This window comes from Drosophila ficusphila, unplaced genomic scaffold (genome assembly GCF_018152265.1).
Source record: "Drosophila ficusphila isolate 14025-0441.05 unplaced genomic scaffold, ASM1815226v1 contig_791, whole genome shotgun sequence".
NCBI classification, from domain to species: domain Eukaryota; kingdom Metazoa; phylum Arthropoda; class Insecta; order Diptera; family Drosophilidae; genus Drosophila; species Drosophila ficusphila.
The window spans coordinates 1314343-1327876 of NW_025064737.1; the positions used below are offsets into that span (position 1 = coordinate 1314343).

The 13534-nt window shown below is 40.5% G+C and overlaps 1 protein-coding gene across 1 annotated transcript in view; it reads left to right on the top strand.

Annotated features, from left to right (window-relative positions):
• LOC108091831 (homeotic protein proboscipedia) overlaps positions 1–13534 on the top strand; it is a 35943-nt gene that overhangs the window by 9134 nt on the left and 13275 nt on the right. The window contains 1 exon segment of the mRNA XM_017191209.1: positions 4878–4892. Within this exon segment, the coding sequence (XP_017046698.1) occupies positions 4878–4892 (15 nt within the window).

Sequence of the window (13534 nt, forward strand, 5' to 3'; positions counted from 1 at the left end):
AGGTTTCCACATTAAACGGCATTTAAAGGAGCGTGAAAAGTCAACAAGGACGAAGAGCAGGAAGAGTCCCATCCACACACTCATGTGATGGCACAACTCCTGGTTAACCCTCGTAACCCCTCGATGTGTGTGATTTAAATAAAACTAATGTTTGTGTGAAAATGGATTTTCTGTTTGTCATCGGCTGTTGACTCCCTTGTGTTTTATATTCAAGCTGCGAACCGCAGGGCCAAAGGATTTCTTCCGCTCCTATCTCCTGACTCCTGGTATTCAAATTCGGTGGCAGCGGCAAACAGATTTAAACTCGCATACGCTTAGCACGTGAATCCTTAAGGACGACTGGCAGGAACAGCGACAACGACACCGCTTTCCGCCGAGTCATGCATCATATCTGCAGCTGCGGAAACCCCTGAGTTGGGAGGGGTTCGTCCTCGGGATTGGACTGGGTTGGGTTCGGGGTTCGGGGCTATCCCTGGGCAGGGTTTTCAACGGGACGAGGTGACATGAAAGTTGGGGGTTGCATGAAACTGAAACTGAATCCGAAACCGAGAACGCGCGTGGTTGACACGTGATTCCGGTGCTCGTAAATTTCCAAGAGCTTCCCATCTTTTTAGTGCTCCTTGTAGTTTTTAATTTGTGGCTTGTTGCGCAATGTTAACAGTTATTATTTATGCGATGAGCGGCGAGATATCCGAAGTTATGGGTTATTTTTAAAGCGGATATTAAGTTAGCTACCTGTGATAAGGACTCGAAGTGTCGAAGAACTGAGGGAAATTTGCAACCCCAACGCAACGCAGGAATTTTTGAATAGGGCGAGGAGAGCGAAAGATGTCACTTGGGGATGCTTTTCTACATGGGTTTGGGAATCTGCGAGTGTGAGCGAGTGTCACAGCATCATCCATCATTTTGGACTTGACCTTTTTTCGACTAAGCTTCCGTTTAACGCAGACTAAAGGCGAATCTTTAATTTTGTATTTGCTATCTATCACGGAGTGGGCTACGGGATACGGGACACGGGACACGAGGTGCACATGTTACATCCGAAGGATACAAGGACTGTCCGAGAGGGCGTCCCCAGTCAAATGTCAGACAGACCACATAAGCGACTCTCTGGGAAAACTGCCTTGCAATGTTGTATTGTAAGTTTTCCGACGAGCACATGCACACTTCTTTATAAATACATATTTTCCCAGTTGGATTTCACTTTTGCGTCGTGTTAAAAATGAATTTGTCATCTGTAAACGGTCTGACATGTTTGCCAAAAAATAAATCTCATTCACTCTCCACCTTTTGATCACCTCATGCCATTCCGAGTCCGTTGGGCAATACATCAATTGCTCCTCGGTGGTTGACTTAACTCCTGAACGCAGTTAAGCCCGAGACCAATAGCCCCTGATTGATTTGCATCGCAAATTGTGATTTTAATTGACATGCGATGAGCGAAGCAATACAACAGACCAATAATTATGTCAATCTGCTCAGCTCGTTGATCGATGGACTCCTCTGCAAGCTGGATGGGAAAAGATTTTTAAAGTTCTGAAGGGGTCGTATTCTTGAGGCACGGAATTTAAAATTCCTTAATACAACATTTTATTTCACTTATGTCATGCTCTAAATTCGGTGTTTGCAATCCACCGATATATAAACTACTCTGAAAATCAAATAAAATAAATTTATATTGCGGCTAACTCGTTGTGCATAATAAACAGGAGTTATTGAACAATTTAAAAATGTATGCTTGTAAACACACGGACATCGGAAAAGAGCAAATTTATTTTTGGTTGTTACAACTCTTTTGGAGTTATTAATTGGAAATCGTACACGGCTCACATAAATGGAACAGAACGCAGCAGAACGTGCCAGATGTAATATGCCGTAAAAATAGCAATAAGTGGAACAATTATGAACCAATAGGAGCGAAAACACGAAGGCCCGCGGAGGGTAAAATTGCGGGGAGTGGAGTCGGCCAACATGGTTCCCTGGGCTTTATAATAGCCCCAAATCGCTTAGCTTTAATTCGAAATGGGTGGTTGAAGGTGGGCTCGAGGCAGGTGAGCGGTGGGTGGTGATTATTATAAACGCATCGTTCAGATCATTGGCCAAATGGTTTTTCGAACAATTTGTTGCTTCGCTGCTGATTGAATGGCAAAATGCAAAATGGTGAGTTGTGGCGGCTAAAGAGCGTGAAATTGATATGCAATTAAAATAATATTTTTTCAGCCGAGTGAAAACACTCATTATTATTACCGAGCACACATATAAAATAATTATTGATATCTCTATATCACGTATAGATTTTTATAGCCAACAGCTGACAACGAAATGTGCGCGAAATAATAATTTCCCCTGAATCAAACCAATTTTGGAAAAATGGATACCTCGCATTAAAGCCGAGTTCAAGGATTTTTCCGCCAGCTCTATTTTCTCGGTCTTTTTTTTTAAATTCTTAGAAAGTGCAAAGGGGATAGCAGGCTGAGTGACTGCTGCGGTTAATGGCTTTTGAATGCAAATTCAATTTTATCGCACTCTGTTCACTTTTTAATAAGATTTCCACCCAGCCCCACCTCCTTCCCTCGACTGCTGGCGAAAGGTGCACTCTGTTGGAAATGAAAATTAGTTGCAAGAGCCGAAAAACAAAAAGGAAAGACCGAGGGAGAAATGAAATGAAAGCCCAGAGACACGCGACTTGCGACCTGCGAGAAATGCTTTTTGGCGCCACAAGCAAACCTGTCTCTCTCTTTTTTCCTATTTAAAAGTGGTGTTGTTTATACACTGCCAAAAAGTATAGAAAATAAAGAGTGTATTTTAACGAATGCTGCGCCAAAAGAGGTAATAAGCACATCAACATTGAGAAATGCGATGTTTTTCAGTAAGGTAAATGCTTCAGTGTAATTTCGCACATTTTTAAAAACATTCAAGCACATGTTTAAATTAAATGTAATCTTTTACAAAAAACACAACCGTTAAAGTTTTAAAGTAGGCCTTCTTAAAAAGTTTCTGTTTCTTGGGTAGCTCTTAAAAACTCCGAGTTTTAGGAGCTTTATACATTTTTTCAAAGTGTTTCCCTGCTCGAGGGGCACTGCCCACAATCCAACAAATTGCGTTTCGTGTGCGAGAGTGGGTGGGAAAACTGTCAGAATGAATGAGTAGCCCGGTCACACCTACTCGCTGTCAGTCAGGCCCAGTTCGCCCCTGAGCAGCATGAGCCCCGAATGGAAATGGAAATGGCAATGGCATTGGAGAGCGGTATCGCACCGAAAACTGTCCAAGTTGTTGCCTTGAATCGTGCAATCGGTAATCGAGCAAAAAGAAACCTTCGACTGCAAAATATCAACGGAGAGATACGAAACTCGCAATGGCGAGACAGCTCACTACATTCTTTTCAATTAGGTAAATTGGCGATAAGTATGATTAGAAAGTGTCTACGGGGGCACCTGGCACTTTGAGGTGGAACCCGAGGGAAAGTCTGTTATGGGAATTAAAACAACTTGAATGGACAGTAACAAAATATCATTTAATAAATTAAAATTAAAATAGTTCTAATACTTTTGAGTTTTAATAAAATACATATGCGCTAAAAAATCGTACTTCCCAACTTATTGTATTACGATTTTATCTTAGTGTTCATTTGTAGATTTGTATAGAACAACTTTAACAACAGAATCTGTTCCTTTAGATTAGAGTTCGATACCATATTTTAAAGGAATATCCTTTCTTTAGTTTTTCTGTATAGATATCACAAAAAACCGATATTTTTAGTCCATAAATCAAACAGAAAATCCCAACGAGTACGAACCGGACGTACTTGCAGCTCCACCCATTAAAGCCAGTTCCATCTTCAACTGAAATATTTGAAATGGCCAACAAAAAGCGCGCAGTCATATTCATGAGCTTCGCATCAGCTGCATATAGAAATGGGAATGTTCGCTGATTATCAAACGAAAATATTTGCTAATCACGCAGCTGCTGCCGCTGCACGAAAAATATCAAATATTGCTTATGAAACTGCATAAACTTGGCAGCAGTTCGATGGGGAAAAGTCAGGGAGCTGCTGAAGTGGGTAAGAGGCAACGACTAGAGCCCAACCCATCAGAAATTAAGTTCCAGGCTAGACGCTATTATTTCCGACAGCATGATTTTATTTGCCCTCGCCATCATCATCATCATCGTGATCCAACCCCTTGCTTTAACCCTCCTCCCTTCCTCAAATAATAGACTTCTGCGAGAAGTTCTGCGCTTCCTCGAGACTTTCCTGGGGATTTCCTCCATATTTTTTGCCATCGAAACTTCTCAATTACGAACTCGGGTTAAAGGATAGTATTGGGTAAAGGAAGTACCACCACTTGACCACTCGTTACGTGCTGCATGTGTTGACCATGTCAAACCGGCTGGGAAACTTCCGCTTTCCGAACTTTGGGGTTAATTATTTTCCACTTTCAAGCCAACTTCAAGAAAGAAAGTTTCTTGTCCAGAATTATAAAGATACTTAAAAGTAGCTGGAAACTCGTGCAACTTTGTCACCAAAAAATAAGCATACATCCCAATATTTAAGCTGGCTTCCTGTACTTCGATGCAGTCAAGTATGCTTCTTTGCAGGTGAATGGAGTCTTAAAATATTTACACGCTTCAATAAACATTTAACGATTTTTTTGAGTACCAAGATGCATCCCGTTTTTTGCGCAAGCTAAAGATTTTACAATTCCTCCACTTTAAATAAGCATTGGTATGTGCGTTGAAATAAAATGTGGGAAAAAGATTTACCGTATTTAAAACGATGTGCATCTCCGATGTTAAATATCTGAATCGAAATACATTTAACTTAATTACTCTTTATTTTGGATATTTTACTAATTAAAGGTTTTCTTGTCCCATTTCAGGTGATAACTCCATAAGTAAGTACTTCTCTCGCTAAATAAACAATTTATCACCCGTTGCGCAATATTTTCAACCACAATCCATAAGATTCTCCAATTGGCCTAAAACTATGAAAATCAACAACATTTCGCATTCGCAGTGAGAGATTCTTCAAGGCAAACCTTTAATTTCGAGGGCCCAAACCGCAGCAGCCTGATTAAATCTTATTATAGCAATTTCTGACCAACCCACAGAGATGTGTTCAAAAACCGCAAAACGAGCAATGCGAATTTCGATAATTGTTGTATAACAATTTCCCTTGAAAATTTGCTTAGCCAAATAATTATATCGTTTCTGTGGAAAGATCGGGCAAAGTTGTGACCATTTTGGGTATTGGGCATCATCTAGAGTAAGCCGAAAATCAACCATAAAAACTGAGAAAAAACTGAACCAATCAAGCGTCCACCATTTTGGAGACGGTTCAACGGAAACGTCGCTTTTTCATGTTCGTGACCAAAGTTTAGGTTTTTTTTTGGGGGAAGGAAAGACAACGCAAACACGGCTGAAAATAAAGAAACACAGAGAGGGAAAAATACATATTTTACCTGAATTAAATTGAGTAACAAAACACGAAACTTTTTTTATACCTCTGCCTGTGTGTGTGTGTGTATAATTTAAGAAATATATATAGACCAATCTTGTTCATGTTTTTGTTGATTCTGAAAAGGGAGAGAGAGCCTCAAACACGCCACCAGTTTAAGTTTGGCCAACTCACACATACACAAACACACAAATACATCCACCTTTCCACTCTCCACGACTCTCTTTTTGGGCTTTGTTGCGGAGGAAATAATTACATGATTGAGGTACTCCACACACACTTGCTCGAATACCCACAATGACAAGCAGCGGCCCTTCCCCCTCCACCTCCCCCTCCTCCATCCCCTTCCACTTCCCCTTTCCCTTCCCTCATCCCCACGGTTTGGCCAGCTCGTGTATTATTTTTTGCCGTTGGTGGTGGTCGTTGTCTGATCGAAAAGAACATGTCAGGTTTCCCGACCTGGCCATTGCATGCCTCGACTTCGAGTATGAATGAATGACCGGCCGGGCCATGGCGGCTTTTTGTGGAGAGTGGTTGTTCTTCTCGGCGGCCTGCCTTTTTTCTTCGGTCACTTTTTTTTTGGTATTTGCACTTGAAAAAAATGTTCAAATTCCTCATAAAAGAAGCTAAATGTATGCCTTCGTTTAAGTAGATAATTAAATTAAAATAAAAAATGATTTTAAATATTTTGGTTACACTTTTGCCTCATCTATTCATCTTTCACTGGATAAAATTGGGCAAAGTTTAATCTCTCCTCACCTGCTGAAAATTGTATATTGACTTGACCCAATATGAGCTTCAAGCCATTCCTAAACATTTCATTTTTCGGAAAATTGATGCAGATCGACAAGAAACAAAAACTGCTTATATGCCTTCATTTTAATAATATTACTTAATGTTTGTGTCTGCCAAGTAAAGAAAGGTGCAATTGTACTTATATAATATTTTGAAATCTTATAAAATATTGGAGTTATTGGAATGCAGTGTTTTAATCCCGAGTTATCTTTAGAAACAACAGTTAACAACAAACAGAATTAACGAACAACAGAATAAATTTGTTAGAACGTCATAGAAAAGTTGATAAAACTATATGGTATATTAATAAGATCAGCTTTGTTCGTATTAAAGTATCCCACATCTAGTAGTTTGTTTTCTTTAAGTGCATGTAATTCACGCTAAGCCACAACAATGTCGACTGACGACTGGCGACGGTCGAAGTCCCTGGCCCATGGCAATTATTGTATCGCTGGCTCGACCCACCCTGCGCCCCCCGCCCACTAACTTACCCCCTTGAAACCCCTGCTGGGCCACAAAGCGGTAACCACTCAGCAGTGTGGTTGTCTGCGTGTGTGTGTGTGCAAGGAGCAGAGTTGAGGTCAGCGCAATCGTGTGTTGTAATTGGCTGCTAGTGGTCTGGTTATTTCACAGGACATAACCATCACCAACGCTGAAAGGACACCGTGTTTCACACAAGACACATACATATCATCAAAAACGCTTACTGATTTCACCTTCAGTTTTTCAACTGTATTGAATACTTTGTATTCTATCGATCTCTCATTCGTAGTTTACAATCTCTTCATTGTTTGTAAAAATAATGGTAAAGAAGCATTCCTCAAAATATATAACAAATTAAACTAAACTTTATTTTGTTCAATAAAGGCCCGTCCTTACTTGGCTCATTTGGCCCTTAGTAAATTTTACTAGCTGCATTTGATATATCATCTTCGATATGTGGAATGCTATTACTCTGGCTTGTCAGTCATGAGGATTTCCCATTAATTTTGCCTGACCTCTAAAGTTCCGCCCCCAAAAGAAGTTCAGACCTTCAGACTGGGATCTTCCCTCACTATCCCCTTTCAAGTATTTCCATCTGTGCAGGATTAATTCCTAATTTCGCCTAATGTCCGAGTGCTGCTCGAATCGATGTTTACATTTTGGGTGTCTCGTCTTCTAATTTACCTTGATAAAACGTTACCAATCCCATTCCCATTCCCAATCCCATTCCAGTTCCCATTCGAGTTCCCATTCCCATGCCCTGCCCTGTCCTCGGGCTGTTTTTGTCTCTGCCCCCTGAACGCATTCGAGCCGTAGAGGTAGCCGGACTCGCAGCCGGATTGGGAATCGTAGTAGTACTCGTACTCGGAGTCGGAGACGGGCCCACATGTTTGCATCATTAATCATGACGTTTCAGCTCTGACACATTTGGCCGATCGGCGGCAGCGGCAGCGGCTGCAGCAGAAGCAACGGCAAGCGGATTGTAATGAACACGTTTTGTAAGGCAGACAGACGGAAAAACACGGAGACACAGATACAGATACTCGGCCAGAAACAAACCCAAAGACTCAGATACAGATACAGGTACAGATACAGATGCAGAGACAAGCGCAGACACAGACGTCTTTAAGATACGGCCATCGAGCGGATGGAAGACGACGAGCTTGAGACAGACGCACGTCAGCAATGGACGTTGACCACTGCGGATGCGTATGCACTCAAAAAAAATACCCAAAGAATTTCTAAAAGCTGTGCCATTTTTATTATTGTTAAGAAGCACTGTAGACGAAAACATGAGTTAGGAAAATATAGCTTTACTGAGGCAAGTGCTTGCTATAATTCCAAGTAGTAATTTACTAGCAAAATCATAGATGATATCTCAGAGTTCAGCGGACATTCATTATTATAAGGAATGATGACTTTCATTAAAACAATTATGTCGTTTATAAAATACAGTCTCTATTAAAAACATTATTTGAGTTTATAACAGAACTACCCAAAACCATTTAAAGATTATATTAGTATAAATAGCAAAGAACTATTTGCACACTAAACGTAACTTCCCGCAAATATTTTCGAGTGTACCCGCTGCGAGGCGGGAGAAGGAATAGCGGACGAAGACAATGGGCCATTCGAAGACAAATATTTTCACAATGGCACCAAAAGACAAAAGGAACAAAACCAACACGCAGAGAGGCAAAAGGCAACTCATGTAAATATTGGCCAAAACTATTTACGAAACTATTAGCTGCTGTTATGGGCAAGACTAATTGTGACGCTCCGGGGAGAGTGCGTTTATAAGGCGGGATGAGCCAGAGATAAAGGGACGTTAATAGGGGAAGAGTTTCGTAAGGATTGCATAAGGACTACGCACAATAATGAGGTTTAAACGATGACAACTGTCGAATTGGTTAAACCGTCATGAATGATGTCTGCCTTCTTCAGATTGTGGAAAGAGATATAAAAGAATTGCTTTACCTTATTATTGAAATCCAGAATAAAATATTATTATTTTTGGAAATAAAATATTTCGAGAAGTTTGCAAAGTAGCCCACTGAGTACCTTAAGGAACTGCACCAGTATATTTCTCTCAAAAAATATCTAAATATTTGGCATCGTTACCTATGGCCTTTTACCAAGCACTTTTCTACAAATTTAAATATTGCAGTCCTTAAAGCACTTCTACCCCGGCTTTCGGCAAGTTTCTGACTGAAAGGCCATTTGTCCTTGGTATCAGCAGAGCTGCTACTAAACCAAATCTAGGTTGACTTATATACTTCCGTTTCCGGCAGCGAACATACGCTCCAACTCAGGTTTTACCCCCACCAAACCGCCGCTTGTGTTCAAGGGATTTTTATGGCTGACTCTCGGGGCGGGGCGACTGCGGAGCGGAGTGTGTACTTGGCGCAGAAACAGAATTTTATGCAAATATCCTAATCAAATTCACATTTTGAAGTTCAACTGTTTTATCCAAAAGTTTTACCTTCCGAGAAAGCCGAGAGGCAAAGCCGGCAGCGTCGTTGTCGTCGTGTGGCAGACGCGCTCGAGACTCGGAGCCAGAACCAGAGCCACCCATTTTTAATTTATTTCCACTTTCCCACTTAAAAAAAGGAGGCCTCCACCTCCCGGGCTCCGGTTCCGCCCACACCTTCATCCGCAGCCCGTATCCGGTGCGTGCGTCCGGCGGAGTTTGCCGGAGCTTGGGCTTGGGGTTGGTGTTATCGGCCGCCCGTTTTCTGTCTTCCGTGCACCTAGAAAAATATAATATGCTATTATACATTTTTAAGCAAATAGAGAATTATTTACTAGGGAAAAATGTTAGGCAAGAATTATCCCAAAAAAAGTAAAACCTTTTTTACTTATTTATCATATAAGAACTGTGTGTGTTTTTTTAACTTTCTAAAAAAAAAATTTTATTTAAACTGCAGTTTTTGACTTTTAAATAAAATTTGCAAAATAAATAGGTCCTTAACCGAAACATTATATTAATGCTGTAGAATTTCTTATTATAACAAAATTGTAACAAACTCGTTTTTTGTGAGTGTGGCCATATCCTCATCCGCCCAACACCGCAACGGTGGTTGTCGCCCATATTTTCACTTATCAAAGCGCCACCCCATTCGCCACCCACCGCAAACTTAAATCTGCATATCGAAAGCGATTAAACAGTTACCGCAACTTCTACTCCAGTGGCTTCTTCATTCTCTGCAAATTAAAACAAAGAATCAGCTTCTGTCGGACAAAAAAGGATAAAAATTAGTCACTGCGGTGACAGTAATTCAGGCAAAGGCCCCACAATCCCCCTCCCCTCCCCGGGGCTTATCCCCCCCTCCCCGCCGACCATCCACGGGGATTCGCCGCGCCACTCGGCAACAACTGTGCAACATTCGTGCCATCCTCCGCCGGGTGATTAATTGCAATTTAAACGGTTTCAATTAAGGCAATGCGCATCCTTCGTATCCAGTGCACTGAGCCCGGCCAACATCGGATTTCGGATCCGTTTTTTCCACCTCTTGTTTCATATCTCTCCCCTGCGAAGGCAATCGATGGCATTGACAGACATATGTTCCAGTTGGACGGATTTTCCTGTCTTTAATGATTTCGTACATTTTATGGAAAACCATTTAAAACTAAATCGATTGTGAGATGAGTAAATGCGGTAGTTTAACAAAGCAGACCTCCTATAGTTCTTGTAACTTTATGAAAAATATTAAAGTTTGAACTTGCTGATCACTTGCTAATACTGATGATGAAAAATTGAGTTTTTTAATTTAATTCTCAGAATGCATTTTTTATAAAATATATCTTAATAGAGCTGGTTTTACACTCTCCATTTCCAAATTCAACCCATTTCCAAATTCAACCTATTTCGATGCTTGATTTCTTCGTTAAATAAATTCAATAGTAGATTGCTTTTAAAACATTCTTTCCTATGCTAACTTAATAAAAAGAGACCATTTGAATTATTGGACATTCCTAATGAGCAGTAATACAAAGGCAGTCAATTCCCCGCTTCCCCGGTGGAAAACTAGATAATCGTTTCCAATCATGCCATAATCGTTCCATCAATTCGCAGCAACTGCATGAAATATGACCAAACCCAATTGACTTACACCCTCCCCCGAATGACATATGCTTGTATGTCCGGGCTTTGCATAAATAAGCCAAATAAATGGGTCCGTAAGTACATACGTTTATGTTTGGCCCGAGGAACCATGTGACATTCGGCATATGTCGCCACCTGAGTGTAATGTCCCAGCTACACATGCATCTGACACGACCCACGTAAAAACCCGAAACTGGGGGCAGAAACCCCCAAATCGGAGGGATCGGAGGGGGCACAAAACTTTGACGGGTGGCAAGACAAAATGCAAAACTTTGGCAAAAACGGAGTTGCTTAGGCAAATTCGTATGTGAAACATTTGGCAGCAGGCGATTTATTTAATGTCTTTGCCATAGAACAAGGACCTCGAGCGGTTAAAGGAGGCGAGTGGCAGGCAGTTGCATGTTTTAGTGATTTAAATGATTTATGTCTCAAGAATTTGGCTCGAGGGTTAATATCGGCCGGGAAAACAGCAAAGAGCAAGCCAACCGAACGGCAGCAGCAACATCCAAACGAACAACCTGAACAACCGCAGAACATCCACATGAACAAAATATTTTAGGGGACAAATTCACTTAGTGCACTTGAAAAAATTTTTTCCTAAGAGATTTAAAAAATGTAGAGTCCTTTCCAGTTTTGAGACTTCTATAACTAAATTTGGCATGAAGAACTAAATCGCTTAATATAAAATTTATTTTGTACGACTTTGAATCAACGGATTTAAGAATTGTCTTAATACGTACTCCAAGAACTCGCTATTTGATTTCGGCTTTGATTTCAACTTGGGCAATGCAATACAATTTTTAATGTATCAAATACATATATTCTTATTAGCTAAAGGGAACCATTTTCTCGTCTTCACTTTAGTATTTATTCGAAGTGTCCTAGCGGAAAATTATGCGTATTTTTACTGCCAGGGCAATCCAACTTGCGCACTGCCCATAACTCATTTCGAAAAGGCGGCGCTTGTGGCAAATTGAAGGCTACACCACCAAGACTCTGGCTCCAATCCCGCAGCTGCAACTCGGCGAGTGGAAGTTGAAGTTGAACGCATGCGAACACCGTTGAAATTCAATTATCAGGCAGAGGCATCACGCATACGCCATGTTGTCGGCGAACGACATGGTGCGGACCGGCAATTAAAGCCACTGCTGTCGGAGCCGTTAATTAATTTGCATTCGCGACAGGCCAGAAAGCCTGTGCGTTTAGCCACGAGCACAGTGGCACCAGCAAAACTAAGCAGAAACTTAAACTTGTTGATTAGCCAACACGACAGGTATAAACTTACCATAGCAGGGTTATTAAAGCAGATAGTGTTATATTTTTTTCACTTTTCAAATATCAAGTAACAAAGACAAATTACTATAAAAAAATTATTTTCTATTTCTTTTTGTTTTGCTCCCCAACATTTTTATGTTTATTGTATATAAAAAAAACAAATATTATAAAAAAGAAACGTTAGGGTATAAACTGCTTGACTATTGCCAATTAACCAATTGACGTTAGCCAGCAACAAACTTGCACGGCCATTTTATCGACCAAAGATTTATAGCATTTTTAAATAGTTTTCTGTGCTCGTTGTTCACATACATTAAGTGGTTTGTGTTGAAAGCTTTGAAAGTTGCAAAATGTAAATACACAAAGCTAATTGGCGAGAATCCATTAAAATCGGAATGGGGGCAAGAAATTATAAACGAGGAAGTATTTAGTTAATCTGGCATGCAAGTAACAGTTTAGTATCTAGTCTTGTTTGCAGGCTAATATTGTTACAGTAATATCAAGATCGTCTAGACATTCTAATGAGATATAGTTAGGAAAAGTGTTATGTTAGGAAAAAAGTTATGCAATACATATAAAATACACCTTACAGTGATTTCTAGAAATATTTTACATTTTCTGTTAACTAAACAAATTTAATACATTACTTTGGTTCTGTATTTTTGACTACATTTTTGGTTATATTTAATGGCTGATAATGATGAAAAAGGTTTCTAATACGTTTGATCATAACGCGGTTTCCCTTATTTTGGATCTAATTGGATGAGGGAAATTCCGCAAGTTCCACTAGCTATTACCCCCAACTCCCCTCAAAAAGGTTGTCCATCTTATTCTTAGTCTCCCATCCTCCTTCTTACTACACTCGCAGACTTTTCGCGTTTTCCTTTTGGCATGCCGGAAGTGACTTTTGCTTTTTCTCTTTTTCCAATTTTTTTTCACAATGAATATAATTTTTTTGCCGCCGGTTGTTGTTGGTTTTCTTGGAGCTGTTGTTGCTGTTCGTGTTTAAAATAAGCAAAACTTGCCAAGCGATAAAAATGCCGCTCCAAGAAGTGGAAAAGAAAACGACGATGATGAAGGAGAGAACCAAGAACAGGAAAAATTGCAGAGGAAAAAAGCAAGTTGAGCTTGGCGTGTAAACGGTTTTTATTTTATTTTTCCAGTAATGTTTTTTCCGCAGCACCCCGGTACAATGTACCTTGTGACGTGGCCAGCCAACTGGGTGGCCACCAGCCCACAGATCTTCGGACCCCTGGTCTCCCGCAGAATCAGTCCCCCTTCCCGAGAAGTGACGCGGCCACTCTGAAGTTGGCTAAGGGCGATTCGCTTGCGAGACAAATGGAAATGAAGCGTTTATTCAGCTTTATAGCAGCGATAAGAAAAAATGAGGCATTATTTCGTAGTTTCCAGCGGAGTTTCAT